The sequence below is a fragment of the Dipodomys merriami genome, unplaced genomic scaffold (genome assembly GCF_024711535.1).
Source record: "Dipodomys merriami isolate MVZ:Mamm:240054 unplaced genomic scaffold, mDipMer1.0.p SCAF_2, whole genome shotgun sequence".
Taxonomy (NCBI): domain Eukaryota; kingdom Metazoa; phylum Chordata; class Mammalia; order Rodentia; family Heteromyidae; genus Dipodomys; species Dipodomys merriami.
In genome coordinates, this window is record NW_027203381.1 from 122,667,093 (window position 1) to 122,689,871 (window position 22,779).

The 22,779-nt window shown below is 49.9% G+C and overlaps 2 protein-coding genes across 5 annotated transcripts in view; one reads left to right on the forward strand and one right to left on the reverse strand.

The window, feature by feature from the left end:
* The window catches only part of LOC138832617 (disco-interacting protein 2 homolog A-like), a 93,096-nt gene extending 86,370 nt beyond the window's left edge, over positions 1-6,726 (forward strand). For all 4 annotated transcript variants that reach the window (XM_070030900.1, XM_070030901.1, XM_070030903.1 and 1 more), the window contains 3 exons: positions 1,516-1,690; positions 3,675-3,798; positions 4,882-6,726. In XM_070030900.1, coding sequence (XP_069887001.1) covers positions 1,516-1,690; positions 3,675-3,798; positions 4,882-5,134 — 552 coding nt within the window. In that variant the 3' untranslated portion in view covers positions 5,135-6,726. The remainder of the gene's footprint in view (positions 1-1,515; positions 1,691-3,674; positions 3,799-4,881) is intronic.
* Positions 6,727-10,605: 3,879 nt separating this feature from the next.
* Positions 10,606-18,472, reverse strand: LOC138832619 (protein S100-B). Its single transcript, XM_070030904.1, has 3 exons — positions 18,414-18,472; positions 15,479-15,617; positions 10,606-11,867 (listed from the first exon to the last, which is right to left on the reverse strand). Exons 2-3 carry the CDS (start codon positions 15,614-15,616, stop codon positions 11,727-11,729), a joined length of 279 nt encoding a protein of 92 aa, XP_069887005.1. The 5' UTR covers position 15,617; positions 18,414-18,472; the 3' UTR covers positions 10,606-11,726.
* Positions 18,473-22,779: the final 4,307 nt, after the last annotated feature.

A 22,779-nucleotide genomic window follows, 5' to 3' on the forward strand; every position in this document is an offset into this window, starting at 1 on the left:
GGACCTTACATCAGAGACTCGGGCCCTGGCTGTGCAGAGTCCTTACTGTAGTGGCCTGCAGACCTGGACAGGCAGAGTCCTCACAGGCTGGCGGTGGGCAGCCTCACTTGCAGGCAGTACATGGACAGCCCTTCACCTTACTCAGTGTTCGCATAGACCACATCCTGAACGACCAGGCTAATCGGTCAGAAGTGGGAGGCCTGCCCTAGTCCCCACACTTGAGGAATGTACGCTCAAATTGTTGTCCTTCCCTCAGCTGGGCACGGACACTCTTTGGTTTCTGCCGTGAGGCCAGCCTGGGAACTTGCAGTGAGTGGTGCCTGGGGTGTTCTGTGACTGACAGACCCCCTGGGCTTACTCCACCAGACAGGTTAGCGTGTGAAGCTGTGGTTCCCCTCACGGTACCAGTGTTGTGTGAGAAATTGCCCTCAGCCCTAGTCCTGAGTGTGAATGGCATGAAACGCACCCCCTTGCACCCCAGTTCCTGGCTAGCAGAACTCCAGTCTAGAAGAGGGACAGGGAGCCCCTCCCTCATGGCAGCTGCCTCTTCTGGATACTTCTGGGTGGTGGTCTCAGTGTTGAGGAGCTATCTGGGTTCTGCATGGGCCCTGTGATTAGGAGCCCTGTGACCCTGGACTATCTGTGCATGCCTCTAGCCTTTGGTCTGTGCATGGATGCACACAAACACATGTGAGCCGTCCACATGGGTGTACGTGACTACGTGTGCATGGGCTGGTGTGGACGTGGTGCACCCTTTGTCTTGTCAGGCCATTGCTCTATTTCAGTCTACTCTGAGTGACCCCCACTCCTTTAACCTGCCCCTGCTGTGAACATTAGACCAACCTAGCCCTCTTGTACTGTAAGCATGGTGAGATACAGCATGTGAAGTACTTCTGTACACATGCTCCAAGGACAGTGACTTAGTGGTGTCACTGCAGGACAAGTACAGAGACAGTGACCTGCCTTGTCACTGCAGCACAAGTACAGAGGATGGTGACCTGGCCGTGTCACTGCAGGACAAGTATGGAGGACAGTGACCTGGCTGTGTCACTTGCAGGACAAGTATGGAGGACAGTGACCTGGCTGTGTCACTTGCAGGACAAGTACAGAGGATGGTGACCTGGCTGTGTCACTGCAGGACAAGTACAGGGGACGGTGACCTGGCCGTGTCACTGCAGGACAAGTACAGGGGACGGTGACCTGGCCGTGTCACTGCAGGACAAGTACAGGGGACGGTGACCTGGCTGTGTCACTGCAGGACAAGTATGGAGGACAGTGAACTAGTGGTATTGCTGCAGGGCAAAGGAAGCCATCCTTCATCTGAGGGAGAGAAATTATGTTTGCTCTTTGTCCCTGTAATTGTGAGTTTGTTCATCAAGAGATCTGGAAGACGATGGCACCTCCCACTTCGTTCAGTGTTTTTCTGAGATTCTCCTCAGCCCGTGGCTGTCCTGGGGTAGAATTTGTACCTGGGGTGTGCGGCCTGTCCACATTCTTGTCCTCTGGACTCCACAGATCTGGGTTAGCAGCCCACACAATGCTACTGGGTACCACACGGTCTATGGAGAGGAGTCCCTTCATGCTGACCACTTCAGTGCCCGGCTGAGCTTTGGAGACACCCAGACCATCTGGGCAAGGACAGGCTACCTTGGCTTCCTTCGCAGGACCGAGCTTACTGATGCCAGTGGAGGTGAGGGTGTGAAAGCAAAGGGTCTGTCTTGGACACCAGGGCACACACCGGCATCCCGAGCCAGGGGGACAGTTACTTGCCCCAGCCCTTCCTTGCTGTAATGGGTGTGGCTCAGTGTCTGGCAAATGGCATGCTCTCATTCTGAACAGTACTTTTCTCTCCCTTACTGTCTGAGGCCCTGACCTCTGCTGAAGGTGTGCTGAGGGTGGCCAGTGGTTGCGGTTGGTGATAAGGCTGCGTTGCCTTCTGGCCAGCACAGGGGTGCTGCATGGGTGGGTGTGCCCCAGACTTGGGTGGGGTCTCCCACTCTGACACAGTCTGGGTGCGGCAGCCAGTTCAAGTCAGAGCTTCTGGCAGCCTGTAGTTGCTACCCTGTTTCCATAGGTAAAGGTTGTTTTAAAATGCATATTCATATTGCTGTCACTTTGCTGAGGTTGTTCCCCACAGGAGAGGTGAGACTGAGCTCCCTCTGCTTCCATAGCCCTCTTTGCAGAGGTGTGCATTCCAAATGATGCTGGCAGAGGGCCCCTGCTGGGGCACACACAGCAGGGTGTGCAGACTCACTCTGCACCTGCTCTGAGCATGGGCATGCATGCGCTGTTCACAGAGCCACTCGATGCACTGTATGTTGTACTCTGAGCATGGGCATGCATGCGCTGTTCACAGAGCCACACGATGCACTGTATGTTGTACTCTGAGCATGGGCACACGTGTGCTGTTCACAGAGCCACACGATGCACTGTATGTTGTGCTCTGAGCATGGGCACACATGTGTGCTGTTCACAGAGCCACTCGATGCACTGTATGTTATGCTCTGAGCATGGGCACACATGTGTGCTGTTCACAGAGCACCATGATGCACTGTATGTTGTACTCTGAGCATGGGCACACGTGTGTGCTGTTCACAGAGCACCATGATGCACTGTATGTTATGCTCTGAGCATGGGCACCCGTGTGCTGTTCACAGAGCACCATGATGCACTGTATGTTGTACTCTGAGCATGGGCACACGTGTGTGCTGTTCACAGAGCACCATGATGCACTGTATGTTGTACTCTGAGCATGGGCACACATGTGTGCTGTTCACAGAGCACCATGATGCACTGTATGTTATGCTCTGAGCATGGGTACACGTGTGTGCTGTTCACAGAGCACCATGATGCACTGTATGTTGTACTCTGAGCATGGGCACCCGTGTGTGCTGTTCACAGAGCACCATGATGCACTGTATCTTGTACTCTGAGCATGGGCACACGTGTGTGCTGTTCACAGAGCACCATGATGCACTGTATGTTGTGCTCTGAGCATGGGCACCCGTGTGCTGTTCACAGAGCACCATGATGCACTGTATGTTGTGCTCTGAGCATGGGCACACGTGTGCTGTTCACAGAGCACCATGATGCACTGTATGTTATGCTCTGAGCATGGGCACACGTGTGCTGTTCACAGAGCCACACGATGCACTGTATGTTGTGCTCTGAGCATGGGCACATGTGTGCTGTTCACAGAGCACCATGATGCACTGTATGTTGTGCTCTGAGCATGGGCACCCGTGTGCTGTTCACAGAGCACCATGATGCACTGTATGTTGTGCTCTGAGCATGGGCACATGTGTGCTGTTCACAGAGCACCATGATGCACTGTATGTTGTGCTCTGAGCATGGGCACATGTGTGCTGTTCACAGAGCACCATGATGCACTGTATGTTGTGCTCTGAGCATGGGCACACGTGTGTGCTGTTCACAGAGCACCATGATGCACTGTATGTTGTACTCTGAGCATGGGCACCCGTGTGCTGTTCACAGAGCACCATGATGCACTGTACGTTGTACTCTGAGCATGGGCACACGTGTGTGCTGTTCACAGAGCACCATGATGCACTGTATGTTATGCTCTGAGCATGGGCACCCGTGTGCTGTTCACAGAGCGACACGATGCACTGTATGTTGTGCTCTGAGCATGGGCACCCGTGTGCTGTTCACAGAGCGACACGATGCCCTGTATGTTGTTGGGTCTCTGGATGAAACACTGGAGCTGAGAGGGATGCGGTACCACCCCATTGACATCGAGACTTCTGTGATCCGAGCACATAGGAGCATCGCAGAATGGTAAGAGTCCCACACTACGCACTGGGCCCTCGGGCATGAATGCTGCGCGTGAGGTTGAAGCCAGGCCCATTGGGCCATAGGACAGATGCTCACTCTTGGTGGGTCCAGGTAGAGCTGGGTTGCCATTTCAGAAAGTATTGGTGGCCACCAACCCTTCTGAAAGGACTTGGATTTATGGGTTCTTTTGAACATGTTTTCCCAAACAGAACCAGAGGCAGACACCTCATTGCTTTCTTTCACTGGCATTTTGATTGTCCTTTTCTTTTCCTGATTGATCTTAAACCAAGAGACAGGCCTACATATACAGGCAAAAATGGAAGATTTCCACCATTTATATCCTGAAGTGTTTCTACTTTAAACATAGTGGTCTTGATTTAAAATGGTTGGTGAGGGCTGGGAAGGTGGCTCAGTGGTAGAGCGCTTGCCTTGCATGCATGAGGCTCTGGGTTCGATTCCTCAGCACCACATAAGCAAAAAGAAAAAAGCTGGAAGTGGTGTTATGGCTCAAGTGGTAGAGCGCTAGCCTTGAGCTGAAGAGCTGAGGGACAGCGCCCAGGCCCAGAGTTCAGGCCCCACGACCGGACCCCCCCCCCCAAAAAAAAGGTTGGTGACTCACATTTTCTTTTTTCTTTTACTTTTTTTTGTGTGTGTGTGTGCCGGTCCTGGGGCCTGAACTCTGGGCCTGGGCGCTGTCCCTCAGCTCTTCAACTCAAGGCTAGCGCTCTACCATTTGAGCCATGGTGCCACTTCCAGCTTTTTCTGCTTATGTGGTGATGAGGAATCAAACCCAGGGCCTCATGCATGCAAGGCAAGTGCTCTACCACTGAGCCACCTTCCCAGCCATGACTCACATTTTCTTTACTTTGTAGGGAGCTTACGTTGGGACAGGTTCGGCTTTCAGCGTCAAGTAATGGTCTTGATTTTTATTAGAACTTGACTTAGAATAGATAATCTTGTAAGGGGATGAAACAGCAATGTGGTACGGGTGAATGTAAGCCAGCATCTCCCTCTTCCTGTGACTCCCTCTCCCAAACCTCTGCTGGCCCCAAGATTGTTCAGCTATCTGACCATCTGTCCCTCCAGTGCTGTGTTCACCTGGACCAACCTGCTTGTGGTGGTGGTGGAGCTGGAGGGGCTGGAGCAGGAGGCCCTGGACCTGGTGGCATTGGTGACCAACGTGGTGCTGGAGGAGCACTACCTAGTGGTAGGTGTGGTGGTCATTGTAGACCCTGGTGTCATCCCCATCAACTCCCGAGGCGAGAAGCAGCGCATGCACCTGCGGGACGGCTTCCTGGCTGACCAGCTGGACCCCATCTATGTGGCCTACAACATGTGAATGCGCTGACAGACCTTGGCATTGGAGCCAGCGGGGACTTCCGGGAGCAGCTGCCGTGCCATCCCCAACCTGGGGAAGGGGTCCAAGTCTCCTCAGCAGTTTGGCATTTCCTGTGCTTTACCGATCGCAACAGTACCCAACTCTCATTTTAGAAAGTATTCCCTTAAAGAAGTATTTTGGATCTTCCAAGTACATTTAAAACAATCCATGGAAGCCAGGAAAAAAATGGGGTGACTAAGAAGGAAAGAAAAGGTCTGGTGTGGCGTTGTTGAGTCACTGCTTCCGTAGCCATTCTCTGCTGTACTGCAGGCTTGCACGTTTTTAGGCTAAAGATATAATACCTGTCCTACTTGAAAGGACAGGTTCACGTGTAGAATCCATGCTGGAGAGATCTTGGAGGTCACAGCACACTGCTGCCTCACTTCTGATGTACAGCCCGCAGGGGTGGTGGGATGGGGGCCCCCTCACATTGGGGTTCCTCCTCATCTCAGTTGTTTGCACATGTGGTCACTAATGCTCATAAGTGCCACTTTGGACTGTCCAGTTAGAGACGGTTGCAGAAGGAAAAACCAGCATTGAGTGTAAAATCACTCTCCTCTTGATAGCGCCATGCTATTTAGTTAAGCGGCTAATTTTCATAATGTCACAATATTAATTCCTCTCACGGATGTACTGAATTACTGCTTTTATTTCAGGTGAGCAGATCTGACAGCGTAAGTCGCCATCTGAGGCCTGAGGCCCATGTGCAGTCCGTGCCCCTGCCCAAGCGGCTTGCACTGAGGGTTCCAGGTCTTGTTGGTCTTTGCACTTTGAGTTGTGTGCCTATAAAATAGGGCCAAATCATTCTCAGTTACTTTATTCAAACATAGGTAATCTGAGTAATATAATATTATACTGAACCTAAATCAAAGAAAAGAATATAAAATCCTTTAGCTACATCTAAGGATTTGAAGTCTAGCATGACTCGAAGAGATTATTTTTATATAGCTAATTAAAGAATATGTTATGAAGGTATTGGGTTTCGGGGAGATAGAAGGTGAGGAAGTGTAGGAATCATGCATGCTTCCCAGAAATAGCCAGTTGTTTTTGAGAATTGGCCTGGACCAGTGCCTAACAACCTGTTGCCAGTTCTTCTCAGCCCGGCCACCTGGGCCAACTCCTTTCTTTCTGTCTGTCGTCTGCCTCAGGTAGCCCTGTGCATAGTAGCCCTGTTTGCCCATGGTGTTGAACTGTGGTTTAGTGTGTGCAGCATTCTGGAAGTCGAATAATCCTGTTGAAATTATGTACAGAATCTGTGTAACTTATTATTTGGCATCCAAAAGTTTCAGCAGTGGACTAATAGATGTTCTTTACAATTGAATGATTGAGAAGGGAACAAAACTACCTAACCCAATCTCAATGTTGTAGTTTTATAGCAAATGAAAACTGGGAGCTTTTTGTAGTAAGAGGCCAATGGCCTAAGACAAGGTATCTGCTGAGTTAAGACTTAAGAATTGTATTCAGATGTTTTACGACCACTCTCTGGGAATTCTGTATATCACACTAGTTTTTTTTAATATTGTTATGTTAATAAAAGCTATTAATTGTTTGTAGTTCTGCATCTTGAGATGTGTAAAAAGCCTTTTAAAATGACCTCAAGTAGGATGCATTTTATTACATATTTCTTTCAGAATCTATAAAGCAGTTAGGTTTATTGCACAAAATTTAGAATGCACATTAAAGTGTAAGGAAGACAAATTTAAACCTATAACCCTTCCTCTGAGTAACACTAGTGTTTAGTATTAACATAAACCTCAGAGATTTATCCTTTAAAAAGTTTTTTACAAATCAAAATCACATACTTTATAATCTGGTTTTATAGGTGATAAACTGCACACTTTAACTCGATGACGCAAACCTTTCACCTGTCTTGGTGGCTGCTTGGTGCAGTGTGCCTCTGCGCACCGGTGCTGTCTCTGAGGTGTCAGGTGCATGCTCTCCCCTGATGATGCTGTTGCTGCCTGGGCTTGGTCCCATAGATTCTGAGTGGATCAGGCTGTGCTGCTGGGTGTGCAGAGACACAGCACTCCAGGTCCTGAGGATAATTCCAGTTCCACGTGTGAATAACTAAGTGCAGTCCTGTCTCCTGTCGGGGCAGCAGGGGCTCTGGCCTGTCCCTCGGAAGAGTGCCTACTTTGGCAAGATCTGTTCACAAGACGTTGACTGCAGGCTCCTCATAAGAGGCTGAGTTTCCCAGGAAGGACTGGTACTTCCCACTCACTAGCAGCAGGCTCTGGAAGTTAGGCTGATTGCTGTGGGCTTATTCAAGTGCGATTTCTCTCTTATTTTTTTTTCTTTTTTATTGTTATTGTAAAGGTGATGTACATAGGAGTTGCAGCTACACAAGTGAAGTAATGAGTACATTTCTTTTTGGACAATGTCACCCCTTCTCTTGCTCTCTCCCAGTTTTTCCCTCTGGCATCTCTCTTTATAGAAAGGAGTTTTAAGGCCACCTGGGTTCATGTTTTCTCTGCTGAGAAGTGAAGTTGAGCCACAGGGCTCTTTTCCCATGAGATGATGCACTGTGGCCATTATCCTCTCTGGGCATTGATGATCAGAACAAGGAAGGCTCTCCCTCCACTAGTTCCAGACCCTTCTTTCCATGTAGCTACTTGGATCAGTGACACTGCCCTGCAGCCTTCCTCTGATCCTCGTGAGATCTGGCTGCTCTGCCTGTTTGCCATTGACGTGATGGGTGGGTCTCACTGCGTCTGCTTCACCGGGAACCGCAGTGGGGCTTGGTATACATGAGCCCCATTCTGCAGCACAGTTTGCGTTGGAAGCTAGTGTTGACCCAGGGGTGCCTATTGCTGTGGCGACTGGACAGGGGTGGGTGCCTGTGGCTCCTAGGCGATGTGTCCAGCGATACCCAGCGATACCCAGGGTTCACCGTGGGAACAGAGTTCTCTTACAGTGCTGCCTTAGGAAAGGCAGGTATTGCTGCCTGAGTTGCCGGGGCTCTTCCAGCAGCTGTGTGTATAATATATACATATATATATATATCATATATAATACATATGATATATGACCCCGGGAGCCCCGGTGAGAGGTCGTGAGTCAGACAGACCCCCTGAGCCCCCGCGAGAGGTCGGGAGTCATTCAGACCCCCTGAGCCCCGGTGAGAGGTCGGGAGTCAGACAGACTCCAGGAGCCCCCGCGAGAGGTCGGGAGTCATTCAGACCCCCTGAGCCCCGGTGAGAGGTCGGGAGTCAGACAGACCCCCTGAGCCCCCACGAGAGGTCGGGAGTCATTCAGACCCCCTGAGCCCCGGTGAGAGGTCGGGAGTCAGACAGACTCCAGGAGCCCCGGTGAGAGGTCATGAGTCAGACAGACCCCCTGAGCCCCGGTGAGAGGTCGGGAGTCAGACAGACCCCCTGAGCCCCGGTGAGAGGTCGGGAGTCAGACAGACCCCCTGAGCCCCGGTGAGAGGTCGGGAGTCAGACAGACCCCGGGAGCCCCGGTGAGAGGTCGGGAGTCAGACAGACCCCCTGAGCCCCCGTGAGAGGTCGGGAGTCAGACAGACCCCGGGAGCCCCGGTGAGAGGTCGGGAGTCAGACAGACCCCGGGAGCCCCGGTGAGAGGTCGGGAGTCAGACAGACCCCCTGAGCCCCGGTGAGAGGTCGGGAGTCATTCAGACCCCCTGAGCCCCTGTGAGAGGTCGGGAGTCAGACAGACCCCGGGAGCCCCGGTGAGAGGTCGGGAGTCAGACAGACCCCGGGAGCCCCGGTGAGAGGTCGGGAGTCAGACAGACCCCGGGAGCCCCGGTGAGAGGTCGGGAGTCATTCAGACCCCCTGAGCCCCCGTGAGAGGTCGGGAGTCATTCAGACCCCCTGAGCCCCGGTGAGAGGTCGGGAGTCAGGTCCTGTGAGTGTCTCAGCTCTGGAGAGATTGTTGAGACCCATTGGAATAAGAAACACGAGGAGTCTGGTAAGTCTGTAGAAGATGAAGAGGTAGCAGATGGAAGGTGTTTCTGTCTACCTGAAGTCTCAGAGTGAGAGTCAAATTCTCACTTCAGGTATCCTGAACCAAGAAGAGACTGACCAAAAGGCACAGGGGATCCCTCTGGCATGGCATCATGTCAAGAGACAGACAGACAGAGGGCCAGTAGATAGAAGTCCCTCACCAGACATAGAGGGCAGACGGTGTGATGTAGCTCCGCTGCCAGCAGTGGTAGAGGTGGGAGGTCCGATGTGGGGTTCCTTTGGCAGTTTGGGCTTTGGCGGCGGGGTGGGGTCAGACTGACCCTCAGAAAGAGAAGCCTATGGCGCGTCACTGTCCCCTCCTGGGTGTCAGCACCAGAGATGAGGGTTGCCGAAAGGATACCACCATGTGGCTCAGGCAGAAAAGAGTTTAGTTGGGATAGCCAAACTTCCAGGCTGCACCTGAGAGTAGGCTGTAGTGTGTAACAGCCCATATTAATGGCAGAGAGAGATCCTGTAACTAGCATATGAGGAGCGGAGCGCGGAGCCCAGGGCACCTCCCACTGTCTGAGGAGTATGGAGGAGTCCACAGGGGCAGTCAAATTCTCTTCAAATGTCCCCCAGATGAGAAGAGACTGGCTAAAAGGTGTAGGGGAATCCCTCTGGCATGGTGCCAAGCCAAAGGAGAGACAGAAGGCCTATAGTTAGGGGTCACTCGCCAGAAGAGGGGCGATGGTGAGGTGCGGAGGTGTGGCCAGCAGGGTAGAGGTGGGGGGTCTGACATGGGCTCCTTTGGCAGCTTGGATCTGAGGAGGGGTGGTCAAGAGGCGACTGACCCTCAGAAAGAGTAGAGGAGGGGATCTGTGGTGCGGCACCGTCCCCTCCAGGGTGAGCTTTTCCTGAGCACCAGGAGGGGCCCTCAGGGGAGGGGTCAGTGAGCGTGGGAGCAACATGGAGTTACTAGAACAAAGCCAATCGTCATTCAGAATTGTGAAGACTTTGAGGACTCTTGGATAGGGACTGAATGCACCTGGTATTATTGAATGGTCAGGAGCCTTTGGGGGAGAAAGAAGGGAGGTCTTACTGTTTGAATACTATCTGGGGTGGTGATGGATGAGGTGGTCTCTTGATGAAGAAGGTCGGTCCCTGGGTTTATCTTCGAAGGTTATGCGCATTCCCCAGTTCCTGCACTGCTTTTGGAGTGCATCGTGGACACTGCCCTGACACACCCTGCCCACCCTCACAGACTGAAATTTCTCAAACTGATCTAAGTGATGGAATTCTAATAGCAATGAGAGAGTGAACATGTGACCCAGCCAGGCTGGTTCCCGAGTAGAGCCTCATGGTGCTCCCAGACAGGGAGAGGCCTTCTGAACGTCCAGGATCTCCTGCGGCCCCAGCTGCCTCTCCCCTGGCCTCGGGCAGTGTCTGAAAATGGAGTGAACCCCAGAAGTCCCACTCTGGGACTTTTTGTCCCTTTCTGCAAGTAGTTTTTATTTCTTACTCAGCGGCTGTGGAGAATCAGTATAGTGTTCTTTTTATTTAATGCAGATGCCCTGCTTGGTTGCTTCCCAAGTCTGTTTCCTTAAAAACAAACACCACCACCACTGAAAAAAGTAAATGGGAAAAAGGTTGATAGGATTAATTTGAGTTTTCCTTGAAGTAACTTGTAATATCTGTAATTTGTTATTTGTCACTTGAATTGCTTGAAACATGATTTATTTGAATGTGAGTTTTCAAAAGCATCAAGATCGGCCTCCTGTGTCTCTGGACTCTGGGCCAGCAGTGACCAGCTGCTCTTGGCAGAGGTAGGTCAGGACTGACCTCCAGCAACAGAGGAGCACATCCAGTCCCCTCCACTCACATGCCTCTCAGCTGCATGGGCACTTGCTTTACAGACAGCAGAGGATGCCAAAGCAATCAAAATTGCTTGCAGCGCAAGGACCTGGAAAGATAGAACCTAAGCCTGGTCTTAGGTTCTGAGCAGGCTCCTTCTACACACATGTCCCACAGGACCAGTAGAGGATCATTCTAGAAGGAGGATTCTACTAACTATAAAATAGTGATGGTCAGTTCTGAGGTGAAATATCAGCATTTGGTTTGTAAGACCGTTTTCCATTTAGAACTCGTGGCATCAAATATTTAGTCAGTAATGACAACTCACCCCAGGCAAAGGGTTTAAATGTGACCATGCTCTTTGCCAGAGAGAGCTGGACTCTGTCTGTACTAATGAATAGATGTAAGGAAGAGCAGCCTTTCAGGTGCTGCGCAAAGCTTCACGATTTTAGGCTGCTACTTCGCAGGGTTGCTTTTGGTAGTTGATCGGTTTGTCCTTTCTGGGTTAGTGTTCCAAAGAGCTATGGCTGCCTGTGTAGCATATGCTTTACGACTGACCCAGTGCTCAGTCCTTGGGACCAGTCAGCTTATACAAATGGCTGCTACAGCAGATACAGTGTTGCAGCAATTTAAAACAGACTTTGGGAAGGGAGTTTCAATTTTTCACATAGCAAATCAAGCCTCCTAACTAGCTACATATGGCTGGAGAGTTTGGGTCTGATAAGCCTGAAAGCCTTTGTGCTTGGGTTCCTGCTATGAACTTCATCTCTGGTGCAGGAACAGCGTGGTTCTTTATCTCACTCATGTTCAAAGAACTCATGGCAGGCAGTGGTCACCATAGCAATAAAGGCCATAAATTCCTGAAAGTCACATTCTCCATCTCCATCTTCATCCAGTGTTTCCATGACTTTGTCCACAACCTCCTGCTCTCTGATTTCCTAAAAGTGATAAGAAAAGTTGTCCAACTTATTTTTAAGTGGAATATGTAGCCATCACAATGTGATTCAACATTGCTTGGCTGACCGTTTGTATCAGAAATAATCCTAAAACAAATGCAAAATACCGGAAAAGATTTCTCCTGTGACCAGGGAACTATTGGCCACGCAAAACTCTCTGGGAGTCTATGTCTTTGCTCCTTTAAATCCTGTGGAACTGGGGCTGGGAAGATGGTTCAGTGGTAGAGTGCTCGCCTAGCATGCATGAAACCCTGGGTTCAATTCCTCAGTACCACATACACAGAAAAAGCAGGAAGTGGTGCTGTAGCTCAAGTGGTAGAGCACTAGCCTTAAGCACAGAGAGGCTCAAGGACAATGCCCAGGTCCTGAGTTCAAGCTCCAGGACTGGCAAAAATAAATAAATCCAGTGGGACCGTGGACACTGAAAAAGAATAGAACAGTGAGTATGTAAACATCTTCAGGGTATTATCAAAACACATGGGAAAATAAAGAAAAGATGAACTTTTGGTGTTCCTGAGTTTCATTTCTGAGGTAGGGGTTCTCTCTGATAATGGTTTCAGTGGATTTTAATATTTTCCTGAAATGCTTGGGGACATTTGGAAATGCTAATTACTACATTCTTTCTCCCATTCAAGTTGGGTTCTTTTTTTAAAGCTGTTTGGAGGCCTTTCCTGATAGTCCTGCCTGACACCAGAGCCAAATACATGGCGAGGTAACTAGGTGATGTGTGGTCATAGTACAGGGTTTCAAACACGGTGGAGAGAATCTGGTTCTGGAACACTGACTCTCAGGCATCTCTGAATCCAAAGGGTTCAAAGTTGGGGCTTTGCCCAGTCGGTAGAGCTCTTGCCTAGCAAATGCAAGATGCTGAGGTTCAGACCCCAGTAATGGACAAGTATTATGAAAGGTCCCCTGGTGATTGCTGTGCACGTAGGCTGGGCCTTGTAATACACCTCAGAGGCCAGGGTTTGGATTTACAGTGTTCTCAAATGCTCACAAGCTGAAGGCTTGGTTCCCTGCCTCTTGTGCCTCTGAAAGGTGATGGGACCTTCAGGAGGTGGGGGCCTCGCGGGAAGAAGTTATATTACTAGGTGTGTCCTCAAAGGGGACATCGAGACCCTAGTCCTTCCTTTCTTCACTTCCCAAATGCTGGGAGGTGGGCAGCTTAGGGCCACCATTTGCTCCTCAACATGGCCCAAACCAACAGAGCCAAAATACATCTTTCCTCAGGTAATTTCTCAGATATTTTTGTCACAGTAATGAAAAACTGACAGACACATTAGGTTTGCTTTCAAACTGAAATTACACTGCTAAAACCAGGCCAGCCAGCTGCCAGGCCTAGAGCTCAAGGCCCACGACTGACAAAAAAAAAAAAAAAAAAAAAGAGATCTTTCATGCGATTGTTTCTAACATATTTATAAGATATGTCTTTGTTGCTTTGTCTGTCCCTCTCCCATGGTATAACCCCTGCTTTCACTATATATGATGTTGGTATATGTGGAGGGGAAGGGAAAAAACAAATTGTTAAAACTGGGTTACAGGAGGACCCATTGCAACAATGAGTTGTGCAAGTCGTTCTGTGGAAAACGAACTTTACAACTTTGGTGGGGGGAAGGGGGGGATGCGAAGGGATGGGAAGGGGAAACAAAGGAGGAGGCTACAATGCTTGATAAGAAATGTACTCATTATCTTGCCCATGTAATTGTAACCCCTCTGTAGGTATTTTCACAATAAAAAATAAAAATAAAAAAATAAAACCAGGCCAGCAAGTGTTCGTGATACTTTGGTATACCTTGAGTTACCAGTAATAAATTGTGGGTCCTCTATGTTAATGTTTTCTGTTTTAAAATCAGTAATAGATGCTATTATTAGCTACTATTTATTGAGCGTTCACTATGTAATAAGGGCTTGATCTGATAAGTCTGTGTTGGTCTGAGCAAATGTCTCAAAAGAAAAAATGAACTTTTGATGCTCCTGAGTTTTCTGTTGTTAATGGAGTGAAGGTTCATCCTTATTGTAATTTTTTTTATAGAGATCAGCTAGGACATTTTTTATTAAATCAAAAGACAGAATTGGTGGGACATACTGGTCACATAGATTGTTTTGTGTGACCCTAAATGAGAAAAACAGTCCCAGACTCAGGTGTGGGAATTCCCTAGCAAGCTTTACTTCTTAACCATGGAGTTAAGTGGGGTAGGGGCAGGAGAGCCCAGCCAGCCACCCTGGTAGCGTGGACTCTCATCTTTCCATTACCGTCTGATAGAGTGCCATCCCAGTGTCCTGGACCCATCCCCAGGCTGGGCCTTTGGTCAGACAAGTATGCCCCACTTTGTTTCCTGGCCATTGCTTCCTAGCAGGGGCATTCACTTCTACAACCGAGGAAATTCCTTGCTGCAGTAAGTCCAGTCCACACAGGACTCCACCAGCCCATTGGCCTTCAGGTGAGCCAGTGTTGATTGAGAGCACCGAGAGATGTAGGAAGTAGATGGATTGTATGGGAGCCCAGGTTGGTGAGGACCAGGGCAGCAGACTCAAGTGTCCAGATAGGCCCCAGCCAGAGAGTGGTCTCCAGGGGCTGCCACAGCTTTCTGATAGGAGCCCAAACAGCAGAAAGTTCCTCCCAGTGTTCTGTATTCCCAGAGCCCCCTTGAGGGGCTTCTGGCTTCCAAAAGGTATGTCAGGTGTCGGCCTGCAGCGCTCACAGTATTAAATTACCAGGTGCTTAGTATTTATTGAACGTGTGGCATCTTTTATCTCTAAATACTAGATATCTGGAATAAAGCCCAAAGGTATCCTTTTTCTTGTGCTTACACTGAAACAGGAACTCGAGGCCTGGGCACTGTCCCTAAGCTTTTGTGTTCAAGGCTAGTGCTCTACCATTTGAGCCACAGCTCCACGTCCAGATTTCTCGTGGTTAATTGGTGATAAAGAGTCTTAAATATTTGTCTTCCTGGGCTGCCTTCAAACCTCAATCCTCAGATCTCAGCCTCCTGAGTAGCTGCAATTACAGGTGTGAGCCCCCAGTGCCTGGCCTCTCTCTGTCTGTCTGTCTCTCTGTTGGTCTCTCTGCCTTTCTCTTGATTCTTTCACTCCCCTCCTCCTACCTCTATTGAGACGGGGACTCACTATGTTTGTCCAGTCTCTCAAATTCACAATACTGCCTCAGCATCCCAGGCCTGTGCACCCAGCCACCTACTTGTTTTCTCATGTGTCCACTTGGGCTCTGACAGGCCATGCATGTTTTCCCATCCCTTTCTGCTGTCATAATCACCTGTCAGTCCTTGATTTTCAGGGACAGGTGACAGGGAAATGGAAACAGGGGCCCACTTTAGCCTTTACTCCCAGCTGTTCAAATCAATGTCTAGAAGCAACCCAAAAATCTGTATATGATCAGAATCCTATCAGGGCAGCTCAGAAGAGAAAGTGTAAGGTGGATTTTGTTTGTCTTTGTTTTGAGCCCAGGGGGCCCGATGGTCATCAGACTCCTAACAGCTGGGCTTACATGTGCTCACCATTGCCCTGGCCTGGCATAGGTAGTTCAATGACTGGAGAGGCACACAGGTGGGCTGTGGGTTTCCCAAGGGGAGACTCACCTCCAGGAAGTGGGAGAGCTCACTGTTGATGAGGGCCTTCAGTTCAGACTTCTTCAGCTTGTGCTTGTCACCTTCCCTTCCAGAGCACTGGTGGAAGACGTCAAGGAGGGCAACAAGCACCTTCTCCAGCTGAGACATCCTGGGGACAGCAGGAAAGACACCCTTTCACGCCTGCTGCCTGCTCTACGAGGCCTTTAATGTGCAGACCTCGGCTCAGGCAAGGCTGGGCCCATAACTCTTCTGGTGGTGGTGGTGGGGACATTGAAGTGTCACCATTCCATCCTCCTCTTAGTCTCTCCTGCTTCCTGTGTCCCTGTGTGCTCTGGAGAAGAGTTTCACTAGTCTCTAGCCTCTGGTTGGGTTGAGTGAAGTGCAAGTTTCAGAAAAATGCATCTGCAGAGCAGGGAGGGAACTTGGATGGATTGCACCTCCTGGATGGCTGCTCTCAGCTTTCAGGGAGCTCAGATTAAGCAGGTGAGCAGAGCTCCAACTCAGAAGGAGGCTTGGTGGGCACTAAGGTGAGTAGGAGCAAATCAGGGCACAAAAATCAATAGCACTCCTATGTCCAACTGGACAATATGGGAGAGAATATCCTATTCATAAACCAAAGTTTAGGAAGAGCAATGCAGGCACTTCCAAAAGACAAAAGAACATGAATCGTGGGAGCTTATTTTCCTTTGCTTTAATATATACATTTTAGTCATTTTAAATAATTTATGAGATTTCTTTGAGTGGGTTATAGAAATAACAAAAGGAGCTGTAAAAATGATCTGGAAAAATAGGTAAGATATAACTGCCACAATAACAAGGAAAAACACTTGACCCTCCAGAAACAAAAGTGAGCTAGGCTTGATGGCTGTAGTGCAAAGGGGAGACACACCCGGTGCTGGTCATGCTGGCTGCACCCCAACAGGGGACCCAGGCTTTTCCATGGACACATGAGACAAGTACTGCTGTTCCTCTTCCTCTAGATTCCAGCAAGAGCTGTCCCCCTTCCCTGATGACACACCATGCCGCAGATACAAACACAGAGGTGGCCCCTCTTAGGCCCAGAGTTCAAGCCTCATGATTGACAAAAAAAAGTATAGGAGGGCATGGGGGTGGGGGGTGGAGAGGGGAAGGGATGGGAAGGGGAAACAAAGGAGGAGGCTACAATGCTTAATAAGAAATGTACTCACTATCTTTCCCATGTAATTGTAACCCCTCTTAAGGTATTTTCATATTAAATTATATATATATATATATATACACACACACACACACACATATACACATTTCTTTAAGTAATTATACAAAGGAGTTTCATCTAACATGCTAATAACTTTTTCCCTTTTAAATTCTTCCACTTGGGGCTGGAGGTGTTGCTCAATGGTTAGAGCACTTGCTTTGTAAGTTCAAGGACCCGAGTTCAAACCTCATACCCTAAAATAAAAAACATGAATACAATTAAATTCTTCCACTTAAGGAGCAGTTGGTGGTTTATAAATTATTTATCTTCTAAGAGAGTTATCTTTGTTTTCTTCATCCCTCATACTGTATGTATTCTGCTTTAGTCTTATTATAGTGAAAGTAAGAGAATTTTAGGATTTTAACTTCTTGGAAAGACACATTCTGTATCATGTAGGAGACCCATTAAAGAGGGGGGTTCTTCCTCCTTGAGAAAGGTAATGCCAAAGAAAGAAAACTTACTTTTACTCCCTGTTTCTTTTAACCAATTTATTATTGTTTCAACCATCCTGTAATTTCTTAGTGGTGTCTGGGCAGGATGTGGGGCACTGGAATTTTAAGCTGGAAACCGGATAGCAGTGACCTAGAGAAGCACCTGGGGGGAAGGCAAGTTCTTGTTCAAGAATTTGGTGGCCGGGGGCCGGTGGCTCACGCCTGTAATCCTAGCTTCTCAGGAGGCTGAGATCCGAGGATCACGGTTCAAAGCCAGCCCAGGCAGAAAAGTCTGTGAGACTCATCTCCAATATAAACCACTAGAAAACTGGAAGTGGCACCGTGGCTCAAGCAGTAGAGCACTCACCTTGAGCTGAAGAGCTGAGGACAGTGCCCAGGCCCAGAGTTCAAGCCCCAAGATCGACAAAAAAGAAAAGAAAAGAATTTGGGGGTAAGCAGGCTCTAGAGGGAAGCCAAAACCATTCCTTCCAAGAGAAGATGCAGTATTCATGGTGCTTTTGGAAAAATGTCAAAAGCCACTAGAATTGAAGTCTCTGATTTATGGAAAAGAAAACAGGTAGCACATATCTGTGTCTGCTTGGTGTTGGTGTATTCCATGGTATAAATAGCAATAATGGGGTCAACAGTGAGGTCAGGCCCAAAGTGTGGAATGCCTGTCCACAGTTTACAATGCTGCTTATTGTCCCAAAGGGTCGTTTTCAGTTCCCTGTCCCTCCCTGACCACCCTCTGTCTCCCTCTGTCTCTGTCTCTGTCTCTGTCTCTGTGTGTCTGTGTGTCTGTCTGTGTGTTTGTCTGTCTGTCTCTCTCCCTCTCCCTCTCTCTCCCTCTTTTCTCTGTCTCTGTCTCTCTGTCTCTCTGTCTCTCTGTCTCTGTCTGTCTGTCTGTCTGCCTGCCTGTCTGTCTGTCTGTCGTCTGTCTGTCTGTCTGTCTGTCTGTCTCTCTCTCTCTCTCTCTCTCTCTCTCTCTCTCTCTCTCCCTCTCCCTCTCTCTCCCTCTCTTCTCTGTCTCTCTGTCTCTCTGTCTCTGTCTGTCTGTCTGCCTGCCTGCCTGCCTGCCTGCCTGCCTGCCTGTCTGTCTGTCTGTCTGTCTGTCTGTCTGTCTGTCTGTCTGTCTGTCTGTCTGTCTGTCTGTCTGTCTCTCTCTCTCTCTCTCTCTCTCTCTCTCTCTCTCTCTCTCTCTCTCTCTGTGTCACACACACACACAGAATGGAAGGAAGTTTTTCCTGAGCCTTCTCAGTCATTGGCTCCTTCTCACCTTCCCTGGCTGCCTTCTGTGCCCGGATGTGTTTCTGGCTTCAGTATCTCCAAGTAGCAGAACTGAGCTGGAGTCAGCCACTTATCCCTCCCAAAGCAGGGGTGGGTGTGGCCCCTGCAGTCCACGGTGGGCCAGGGTGGCCAATGGGGGCTGTGGGCAGGGATCTGTGCGGCCAGCCTGCACAGAGGCTGCATTGACCGGGCTCCCAGGGGACTTGCTGGAGAGCCAGGGTTCACAGCCCAGAAGGAAGGCAGGAAGTGAGGAGTCCACTTTGTGCACCATTTACATGAATACTGATGTTCTTTTCAAAGCAAGGCTCAGGGTGAGGAGAGAAGAGAAACACTGACTAAACAAATAAATGTGCACCAAAGCCTGGAGGCGTCTAAGTGCAGGCTGACCATAGGAGACTGAGCGGCTGTGGCTGGTTTCCAGTGTGGAGGCCGATGGGCTTCACCTTGGCCAGTGCCCCTGGTCTGACTGCCTCCTGGAAATGTGACCCCTAGGGCCATCAGTGCAGGGTACTGTCTGCCCCTGGGCTCCTCCCGGCTGCTTGGAGGAGCTGCTGGGCTGAGCACTGCAGGGGCGACACAGGGTTCTGGCTGCTTTCAGGGAAACTGTTCAATATGAAGATGTTAGGACTCAGTCCTCGCTCTTCCCCTGGGTGAAAGATCACAGGCTGTCAGAGCTAGACATGCTTCAGAAGTGTCACTCCGGGGTCCATAGCCAGCATCTGGAAAGCCAGGTCTGGACTTCAGCAGCATCTTTCCCCGGCTTGCAAATGTAGAAACCAGCCTGAGTTCCGTCCACAAGCTGGCCTTCCCCCTGACAATTATCCACCATGCCATGGTCCCTGAGGTCCCTGAGGGCCGAGCCAGCCCGGGCTCCTCGGCACGCCGTGCATGCGTGGCTGGGGCCACACGGAGCTCCCAGGTACCCAGTGGGCCTGCTGTGAAAGTCCATGCTGCTCCCTCTAGAAGTGTACCCTGGAAAGGGTACAGGGCTGCCAGTCTAGGGTTTGTCTCAGGCCTGGCCCCACCCACCCTCCACGCTGCACAAGCAACAAAGTTTGTTCCACTGTCTCTGATGAAGTGTTGAGCACGTGCCTGCTCTGCACAGCTCAGAACCTGCCTGAGTATGAGAAAGGGGCATAGGTGCTGGGCAGTGGGAGCATTCACACTCCATGCAAACCAGCGAGACCTTCAGTGTGTTCCCGCTGGCGTTGTCAGCTCCAGGGCTCAGGCAGGCCTGCTGGATCGCAGGGTGCCGACCGTGTTACGGGACCCCGCGTGTCAGGCTCTGTGGAGCAGACTGGAGGGCTCAAAGGAGAAGTGCCAAGGCACACAACCTCCATTTCCCACAGACTCACATCACTGCTCTTCCTGAATCTCACCTCCATCATTTAAACCGCAGTTCAACTTCGGATAAACAGCTAAATCTCTGCAAGAGGAACAACCACAGCTCCCTCAGGGCTCATGTGGTTGGATTCTGTGGTCATTTTTCTTTATTTTTATTTTTTTTGGGTCCGGTCGTGGGGCATGAACTCTGGGCCTGGGCGCTGTCCCTCAGCTCTTCAGCTCAAGGCTAGCGCTCTACCATTTGGGCCACAGCGCCACTTCTGGCTTTTTTCTTTTTGCTTATGTGGTGCTGAGGAATCGAACCCAGGGCCTCAGGCATGCAAGGCAAGCGCTCTACCACTGAGCCACCTTCCCAGCCCCTCATTTTTCTTTGGACCTCATACTTCCTACAAAAGGAAAATGTCAGGGTGGCCACTGAATCACTGCCGTGTGGAATCAGGACCTCTCCCAGCTCTCAGATCTAAGCTCTCAGGCCTACCATATCTTGCTTGACAGGAAAGCTAGTCTCCTTGAAGGAGAACCTGCTCTCCTGCTATGAGTTTGGACCACCATCTTCTCAAGTGACCTGTGGCCATTTACTAAAGAGAAGGAAAGAGCCTATGTCTCTCAGAGAGGATTAGATGTTGCCTGAGTCATACCAACTTGAAGGAAGCCAAAATGCCACCCTGGTTACTAGTCAGAGTAGGAATTTGTGATGGTCCTGACTTGACAGAGGTCTTTACCAGTTTCTCACAGTGAGTCCAATTGGTATATTTTCCCTATAGTTATTTTTTCAGTGTCTGAATGTACAACTGAGACAAATCTGCTTGGCCACTGGCCAGTTCCTCACGGGCTTTCTTACTTCAAGTGACAGGAAAAGCTAAGTTAGAAGATGTAGATCCTCACGTTCTCATACAGAGTAGGACTGTGCCCTTGTCCCTGAGCACTTCAGGGGTAAGTCTGCCATCAAAGAGTTGAAAGGAGCAGGGCTGCATCACTATCACCACGTCAGGCCTTTGTGGTCTGTGCTTGCGTCCACATACTGCAGAATGCCAGCTAGTGCATTGCATGTCACCTACACCCTCCTCCCTGCAAACACTGAGTTAGGCCTTGGGGCCTTCAGATATAGCACCTGAATGTGGAGGAAAAAGTGCAAGTGACTTCCCCAGGTTTCCCTGGAGTGAAGTAGCTCTTGCAACATCCAAAGTGCCTGGGGCTCTGGAAGAGGAGCAGAGCTCTGGCTTTCCAGTGGGCTGCACAGGGTTTTGGCGCTGCTGAAGGAGGACAGTGACTGCGTTTAGCCCACTGCAGCACCTTTGAAAGGTGATAGTGGGTGCTTCATCAGGATGCCCATGTGTGGGGAGAGAGCCACGTTGAGATGTGGATGTTGAGATGTGGAAGATTACAGTTTGACGCTAACCAATAGAAAACTCTACGACACTCCATCTTCCAAAAATAACCAGTAAATAGCGGGGATGGAGGTGTGGCTCAAAGGTAGCGTACAACATTTTGGCCACCTGAAGCTTTGGGGTCAGCCCACATACAAGCCACAATATCACTGTGGTGTAGGCTGTAGGGAGGAGAGGAGTCTGGCTTGGGATCCATTCTGCCCTCTAGTAAACTGGGCAGGCTGGAAGGGGTGGCATCATTTATGTTTGTCCTTGTGGAAGGTGGGACCAGCTGGGGTTGGCATTTCTCCTCATCTAGATAGCTCAGGCTCTAGTGTAATCCAGCTGGTTGCTTCCAAGAAGACATCTTTCCAAATGGGTCTTCTTCATCTCCCTGTACTGAGGTTCAAGGCAATTTTTCTCCAAATAGTTATCTCCTGGAAGTAAAATGTACAAGATATGTGGATCTCCTTGGAGTTCTTATCCTCGAGCTTTTCTACACTTAGCCTTCAGTGGGTTGTTGGTGGCAATTCAGGTTTTCCTGCCTATCCTTGATCTTGGAAGCTCTGCTCAGTCCTCCCAAACAATAGATCAGAGAGCAAGTGCCAGCCAGAAACTGCTCATGCTGTGCTGGCCACGGGCATTTGCCAAGAAGTGAAGAACAAGAGGAAAGGCACTCGCTGTGTGTGGGGTTAATGGCAGAGGGCTTTGCTTGGTTAATGGTCGAGGCATGTTGAGAACTGGCCATTTCAGTTGGTGGCAGTTGGGGATGATTGGGAGCCAGTGATGGAGCTGGCTGTGTCTGGCCCACACTACCCCTGATTGCCAAAGGCACCCCTGTCTGAGCTCTGACCAAATGGTGGGATTCTCCTGACCCAGGTGTCTGAGGCAGTTTCTGGCCTCCCGAAGATCAGGGACTGCACAATGAGGAAGGAACCTTGCTTCCTAGGGTACTGGTTTTCCACTCTGGGGACAGGTGGGAGGCCTCTCTGGATGTGTGGAGCCTCTGCTGGCTTAGGAGTTTCTTCCCCTGGATCAGATCAGTGAGCACGAGGGAGAGGTCACTCTGGCTGGTGTTTTTCGGAAGGAAAGCAGCAACAGTATTTTCTCACCCGCTGCCAAGCTTCTTACGAGGCTGGCCACAGGGCTGCTGTCCATGGGGAGAAAGAGCCTGTGTTCTGAAGGAAGCAAGAAGAGACAAAAGGTCCTGTGTGCAGAGCAGGGTTGGCACTGAGCAGATTAACTGCCTTCCCCGTCCCACAGGACACTGCTGTCCGTCCTGCAGCTGTGGGTGGGCTCACTCTGCAGTCTTGGCACCAAACTCAGATCCTACTTCTGTGGTCAGGCTTTGGCAAGTGATAACCTTTCTTAGCCTCAGTGAAAAGAGAGAAGTGATGTGTTCTTCAGGGTTGCTGGAGGATGGATGATTAAATGAATCTGCCTGTGCAGATGTCCTGTGGCAGGAACACACACACACACACACACACACACACACACACACACACACACACAGCATCAAGAGCCTAATGCACTCAGTTGATAGTCATTAATATTACCTTTCCCATCTTATCAGAGTAATTCAGTGCTATCGGGCAATTCCTGGCCCTGAGGCAGTCAAGGAATGCAAAGAACAGCAAATAATAG